General features: G+C 38.0%; 1 protein-coding gene across 1 annotated transcript in view; it reads left to right on the top strand.

Annotated features, from left to right (window-relative positions):
- The window catches only part of LOC306888588 (cytochrome P450 1A1-like), a 9,870-nt gene extending 2,774 nt beyond the window's left edge, over positions 1 to 7,096 (top strand). Inside the window, exons 2-7 of the mRNA XM_079447013.1 lie at positions 2,317 to 3,220; positions 3,302 to 3,428; positions 3,508 to 3,597; positions 5,236 to 5,359; positions 5,497 to 5,583; positions 5,671 to 7,096. Of these exons, the coding sequence (XP_079303139.1) occupies positions 2,381 to 3,220; positions 3,302 to 3,428; positions 3,508 to 3,597; positions 5,236 to 5,359; positions 5,497 to 5,583; positions 5,671 to 5,983 (1,581 nt within the window). The 5' untranslated portion in view covers positions 2,317 to 2,380 and the 3' untranslated portion in view covers positions 5,984 to 7,096. The remainder of the gene's footprint in view (positions 1 to 2,316; positions 3,221 to 3,301; positions 3,429 to 3,507; positions 3,598 to 5,235; positions 5,360 to 5,496; positions 5,584 to 5,670) is intronic.
- The last annotated feature ends 662 nt before the right edge of the window (positions 7,097 to 7,758 follow it).

Here is a 7,758-nt window from a genome sequence, read left to right as displayed (position 1 = left end):
AATGTTGAAGAGGGTGGGGCTTAAATTCCATCCTTGTCTCACGCCACGTCTCTGAAGAAAAAACTTTTGATCTTTGGTTTCCAATTTTGACAGCACATTGACTGATTGTGTACGTGGATTTGATCAAATCATAGAATTTCCCCCTATTCCACTGTCAATTAGTTTTAGGTATAGTCAGATTGAGTCAAATGCTTTCTTGAACTCTATGAAACAAGCAAACAATTTTATTTTGTTTTGATGTACATATTTATCAATTAGTGTTTGTAATGTAAAAATGTGATCAGAAGTTCGACATTTTGTAAGAAAGCCAGTTTGGCATTTACTCAAGGCATTGTGCTTCGTAAGGAAGTGTAACAGTCTGGTGTTTAAGATGCTACAGAACACCTTCCCCAGGTTACTGTTCACACAGATGCCTCGGTAGTTGTTGGGGTCTAGTTTATCTCCGTTCTTGTGACCCTTGTTCCAGATCTCAGGGAAGAACCCGACACACAGAACATCATTGAAGAGTTTTAGCATGGCCAGTTTGAAGCTTTGCTCTGTGTGTTTCAGCATCTCGTTCAGGATGCTGTCGACACCACAGGCTTTCTTGGGCTCGAGGACCCCTAATTTATCTTCCAATTCTTTCATTGTTATGGGGAAATCTAAAGGGTTTTGGTTTGTTTTGATTGATTTTTCCAAGATGTCTAGATTTTAATTATTTAATTTTGATCCGAGTTTTGAATTTCAGTTGAGCTATATCTTGGAAATGATTTTTCCATATCTCTCCATCTTGGATAGCCAGATCTTCTTGATTTGATTTGTATAGTAATTTCCATTTATCCCAGAACGTGTTTGAAGTTATAGATTTTTCGATCTCTTCAAACTCGTCCTGCAGAAATTGGGCTTTTTTCCGGCGGAGTGTGGCTTTGTATTGCCTTAGTCAAGTCAAGTTGATAAATTTAGGAGTTTTTTTCTCAGAGCCTTACAGTCTGAATCAAACCATCTGTCAGTGCCCAATTTCTTTGTCTTTGGTTTTAGATTTGTCATATCACTTCTTTGTGCTGTCTTGTAGAATATGTAATTTATATCTTTCACAGCTTGATTGATGCCGAATTGATTTTTAGGGTATTCCTGTATTTGGAGAGAATGTAAGAGGGACTGTATTTCTGAAGATTCAATAGCATTAATGTCATTAGTAGAACTGTTTTCTGTCCATTTGAATAACAATATTTTTTGCATTTGATATGGTGTCCTAATTGGTTGAGGTGATGTTTCAGATTGCTTTATATAAAGGGTGATTTGTCTGTGGTCTGAGAAAGGTTTCAAGGGTTTGACTGTGAAAGCTCAAAGAGGAAAGATGGAGATCTGTGTAAAATCCTGCGACAGTCATTAACAAAAAGCCACATTTATGTGGCTGTGTCCGATCAGAGTATGTGAGCGGACTGGAGCTCCGAGCATTTAATAATCACTCCGCGCTCACTGATTCCAGAAACACCGCTCCGCAGCTAAAGCATTTCAGTATGTTTGAAGTATCACAGTTCTATGCCACCGAATAAAAAATAAAAAAAGGCTATTGCGACTTTTTATCTCACAATTCTGACTTTTTTTTCCACCAAATTGTGAGATATAAACTCGCAATTGCGAGTGATAAAATTAGCATTGCGCGAGTCCAGTTTTGAGGGGGAAAAGACTGATATGTTCTCAGAATTGCGAGTTTATATCTCAGAATTAGCCTATAACTTTGTAACTTTTAACGCAATTCTGAGAAAAAAAAAGTCAGCTGTCAGCTGAAAATATTCAGGAGGAACAAATAAATTCCTTGAGAAATATAACTTCCGGCTCATGTCCACTGCAGTCATCATAGCCTTCACATTCTTTCTGATTTGAGTGATCCTTTTCTATCTAGATAGCTAAATATGTTTAACATGTGAATTCTTGCTAAATATGCAGTTATATTATAGGTCGTTGGCATGAATTGTACTCGTGAAGGAGTTATGCATATAAGAAAAATATTTAAAATATATATTTTAAAATTTTATATATACAGTATATATATATATATATATATATATATATATATATATATATATATATATATATATATATATATATATACACATTCATTGACAAAAGCTTTTGGTCAATATATAATATATCAACAAGCATTGGTTAAACTGCAAAAACAGATCTGTTAGTTGCATGCATTCACATTACCAAAAAACAGGTTGCAGAAAGACACACCTTTTTCAGTATCATTCATGCAAACGTGTTACTACACTATTCTCTCGGAATAAGGTTAACAGTCAGTCTTATTGATCTCTCTTTTGTTTTAAGCAGATAACCTTTTCATTGTCTGTGAGAGCAAAGATTGCTGAGGGAAACAGAACAAAGGAAGATAACCATGCCTCTTACGGTTCTTCCCATGTTGGGCCCGATTTCTGTGTCTGAGAGCCTCGTGGCCATCATCACGATATGTGTGGTGTATCTGCTCATGCGCCTCATGCGTACTAAGATCCCAGAAGGGCTCCAGAAGCTGCCGGGTCCGAAGCCTCTCCCCATCATCGGAAATGTTCTGGAAGTGGGAAACAACCCACATCTGAGCCTGACCGCCATGAGCAAGTGCTACGGCCCCATCTTCCAGATCCAGATTGGCATGCGACCCGTAGTAGTGCTCGGCGGAAACGACGTGATCCGTCAGGCCCTCCTCAAACAAGGCGAGGAGTTCTCTGGACGTCCAGATCTCTATAGCAGTAAGTTCATCAGCGACGGAAAGAGCCTGGCCTTCAGTACGGATCAAGTGGGTGTTTGGCGCGCCCGTCGCAAGCTGGCCCTCAGCGCCCTGCGAACCTTTTCCACGGTACAAGGCGAAAGCTCAGAGTATTCCTGCGCACTTGAAGAGCACATCAGCAAAGAAGGTCTCTATCTGATTGAAAGGCTTCACAGTGTCATGAAGGCTGACGGGTGCTTTGATCCTTTCCGGCACATCGTGGTGTCCGTGGCCAACGTAATCTGTGGGATTTGCTTCGGCCGGCGCTACAGCCACGACGATGACGAGCTGGTGAGCTTAGTCAACTTGAGCGACGAGTTCGGGAAGATCGTGGGAAGCGGCAATCCTGCGGACTTCATCCCTTTCCTGCGTATCCTGCCTAGCACGACGATGAAGAAGTTCCTGGCCATCAACGATCGGTTCAGCAAGTTGATGAAGAAGATCGTCAAAGACCATTACGACACCTTTGACAAGGTGGGAGCTCTCAGACGTGTCTGTCAGATGGCTTTCTCTTTCACAATCCATGTAGCTCATCAAATGTGAATTTTGTTTCAGAACAACATCCGAGACATCACCGATTCGCTCATCAACCACTGCGAAGACCGGAAACTGGACGAGAACTCAAACGTCCAAGTGTCCGATGAGAAGATTGTCGGAATCGTAAATGACCTCTTCGGAGCTGGTGAGTGTGGGAAAACTGAATAATTTTCTGTCTCCAGTCTCTGCGTGATATATTAAAGTGTCTCTGTGCACATTGACAGGTTTCGACACTATCAGTACGGCTCTGTCTTGGGCTGTCGTCTATCTAGTGGCCTACCCTGAGATCCAGGAGCGTCTTCAAACAGAGCTGAGTGAGTATCTCTGTCTCTCTCTCCCTGTCTTTTCAAATTAAGCTTTCTCTGTCTACAATCTTAAAAATTAAGGTTTCCTAAAGGAGGTTTCGCAGTGATGCCAAAGAAGAACAGTTTTTGGCTTCTCTAAGTACCTTTCAGTGAAGAACAGAATTTTTTTTCCATTATTAAGAACCTTGTAAGGTTTCATGGTTGTTAAAGATTCTTCATTCAACCAAAGGCAGGGTGGGTATAACTTAAGGGAAGAGTTAAACTTTAAAAAGATTCGTATAAGAACAACTTTAAAAAGTATGTGTGTCTCTGTTTGTGGGGTGTGGTTGTGGAATGGTTTGGAGCAGGTGTTAAAGCATTGTGTAAATATTAGGCAGTTTAAACATTGTATAAAAACTCTTTATTAAAAGGATATGTGGATGTATAGGGTGATTGTGAGGGTGGAGAGGGTTATAAGGTTCATTGTGTTAGGTGACTATAGAATAATGGGTTATTTTGGATGAAAATAATGTGGTTGGGGTTTGTTTAATGTGGATTTGTTAATTTGGGAGGAATATATAAAAATAATATAGGGATTGATGTAGTATTAAAAGATATACTGGAACATTATGGAATTGTATAGGGGTGGGAAAAATAATAAGCTTTTGCTTATTGTTTTTGCTTTTACATGTTTTTCTTTTTTTTTTTGGTAATAATTTGTTGTTATATGGATATATGTGCATGTATGTGTGTGTATATACAATGTATATATATATATATATATATTTTTTTTTTTTTGTTGTTGTTTTTTTATTATGTATATTGTGTTTTGTTCGAAATAAATATTAAAAATGAAAATAAAATCGATGCCAATAAAGAGCCTGTATTTTTAAGAGTTTGCAGTGGAAAAGGTTCCTTTCACTCTTAAAAATAAATGTTCTTTATTGGCAATAATGATTCCATGAAGAACTTTTAGCATATATGGAAATTGGACAAAAGCTCTTTGCGGTGGAAAAAGGCTGTTTAGATGATTAAAATGTTCTTCACAACAAGAAAAAGGTTCTTTTAAGAGCTATTACTAAAAGGTTCTTTAGGGAACCCCAAATGGTTCTTCTATGGCATTTAACAGTATATTAAAATATTGTTCACTCCTAAAAAAAACTAATTTAAATTTAAAAACTGGATTTTGCCATAAAAGAACCGTTTTTGGTTCTCCAGTGATCAGCCCTTAAAAGAACCATTTTTTCTTAGTGTGAAGAACATTTTAATAATAATCCTCTATAAAGAACCTTAAATGGCTTCTTTATTGGCATTGATGGTTCCTTGAAGGACCTTTAACTTCCATAGAACTTTTGTGAGTTCTTGAAATTGGAAAAGTTTCTTCAGATTATTAAAATGTTCCTCAAATTAAGAAAAAATGGTTCTTTTAAGAACTGATCACTGAAAGGTTCTTTGAGAAGCCAAAAATTGTTCTTCTATAGCATTTCTGCAAAAACCATATCTAGTAAAAAAAAACATCTTTAGTAACCTTTATTTTTGAGTGCATGGTTATTGAAGGTTCTTTATGGAACCATTGATGTCAATAAAGTAGCTTTATTTTTACTACTTTATTTAAGAGATTTTTGGATCGATTTACTCTACTGACAAATGGTGTTAAAATCTTTCTAGAGGAAAAGATCGGAATGGACCGAACGCCTCGCTTGTCAGACAGAACGGAGTTGCCGCTTCTCGAGGCTTTCATTCTGGAGATCTTCCGTCATTCATCCTTCCTTCCTTTCACCATTCCTCACAGGTGAGTTGAGAACGGCATCCTTGCATTAAAGAAAACCACATGTGAATTGATTTACTGAAGATGGCCACCTGTAAATAGTGCTGCAGTGTTTACCAAAACTGTCCGTGCCAATGGTTGCTTGTGCTTTTGTATTTCAGTACGTCTAAAGACACATCGCTCAATGGATATTTCATTCCCAAAGACACCTGTGTGTTTGTAAACCAGTGGCAAGTCAACCATGACCCGTAAGTTTCTCACAATCACTTAAATGTTGACAGTAAATGGTGCAATGTGCTCTTAAACGAAGCTGAACCATCTGTTTCTACTTGCAGAGAGCTGTGGAAGGATCCGTTGAGCTTCAACCTTGACCGGTTCCTCACTGCAGACGGTACGGACCTGGACAGGATGGAAGGAGAGAAGGTGTTGGTTTTTGGGCTTGGGAAGCGGCGCTGCATCGGAGAGTCCATTGGACGTGCCGAGGTCTTCCTGTTCTTGGCCATCCTTCTCCAGAGGTTAAAGTTTAGCGGGATGCCGGGAGAAATGCTAGATATGACGCCAGAGTACGGGCTGACCATGAAACACAAGCGCTGTATGCTGCGTGTCACGCCACAACCCGGCTTCGAAATCCCTGGCACCGTGGCGTAATCTCAACAAAAGTTCATCAGAGTTTGAGCAGAGATCCGTAGCGCTGTCACTTGCGATTCAGTTTGGTGCAAACCACGCCAGCGGCTCGCAATGTTAAATATTTGAAAGTTGTTTGACTGTGATGCAGGTCAAAGCATCCAGTGCATTTTACTGCAGTAATTTCAACCATGCTGGATAACCCTGAGTGTGCATATGGCTTTATCACCTTTATCATGTACATACATCTGTGTTTTCATATGCGTATGCACGTATGCATGGGTTCGTCCTTTCAAAAGTCGAATGCTGATGCTGATAACATATTTGTGCTTCCAAATATAGTGCACAGATAACAGAGTGCCTGTCGCAGCTCATGCGCCTTATGCTGCTTTAGTGCCAGTCTTTAAACTAATGCCTTCTTTTGTCATAAGCTTTATGCAGATTCCTCAGATCTGCTGGACGACATACACTGAAGCTATTTTCTGTTCGATTACGATCCCAAAATGTGATCCACTTGTAAATATACAGCCAATTTTAGCATGCACATTTTCCATGTGCCTGATCTTATGTTTGTACAGACTGTTGAAGATTTATATCGACATTTTTGTATTTATCAAGGTGCTTCTGGACATTCAATATAATTCTGGATCAAATTTCCTTTCTTGAACTATGTTTTCGTTGTTTAATTGTCTCTATGACCTGATACTCTTTGAGGCAGGTGCTTAATGTTTTTTTTATAATTAAGGAATTTAATGTCTGAAGTAATACAATTAGTAATTCCTGCAAATGTAGTCCCATATCAAAATCGTTTTTGCATAAACTATTTATGATTGCTAAATGAATAATAAAACTTTCATGGTGAATGTGTCTGTCTGTCTCTGTTTACAGATTATAAACACATCATTAACAATGTAGAGTTACAGAATATGTATATCTAAAATTGAGATTTTCTGTAAATCACTGATTGATTTATTGATGTACTGTGGCAGTATTCAAATCAAATCAAAAGTTTATAATGTAGTACTGAATAATAGCCATTTTTTATCTGACACTGCATACATGAATCTCAAAGAAAACCATGGAATTGTTTGGAAAGTGGTTTTATGGAACAATCTAACAAACAATTACAATTTCACAAAAAAAAAAAAAAAAAAAAGCAAAAAAAAAAGCATGGAATTGTCAATGTATTGTGTTGAAAATGGTAAAACCACACAATTTTATTGCTTTTTGTGAAACGTGTTCAACCTTTTCTGAGAACTGAGAAAACTCTTATGTTAATGTAAGAGAATGTTTCTCATTTTGCGCATAAATCTCTTGGGGTGTTCCACGGGGTTCTATTTCGGGTCCTCTTCTTTTTGCATTAAATATGATTCCTCTGACACCCCACTAATCTTCCTGTTAAAGATAACAGCGGTTCTGTGTCCTGTTTGTTTGATTGTCTGCATGACATAAAATTCTGGATGTACATGAATTTTTCACAGCTACAAGGACAAAACTGAAATAGTTATCTTTGATCCATAAGTTCTGTTTCTCACATTGTATACTGCTTTAAGATCCCTCTGATCATCTAGTCAATTACTACTCTCAGTTCCTCGTTCTCGTTTAAAAGCTAAAGGTGATCTGGCTTTCTCGATGGCTGCAGGCTCTAGAATAGTCTTCCTCTTTATATTATATCAGCTCCTTCTATTTCTTTGTTCAAATCCTTAAACACCAGGTAAGTGACTGGTTGTTTTATTTTAGCATGATTTATTGGTAATTTGAGGAGACCAGCATGGGATGATAAACACAAAAGCTTATAT

The sequence above is a fragment of the Barbus barbus genome, assembly GCF_936440315.1.
Source record: "Barbus barbus genome assembly, chromosome: 22".
Classification (NCBI taxonomy): Eukaryota; Metazoa; Chordata; class Actinopteri; order Cypriniformes; family Cyprinidae; genus Barbus; species Barbus barbus.
This window is presented reverse-complemented; position numbering and strand designations above follow the sequence as displayed.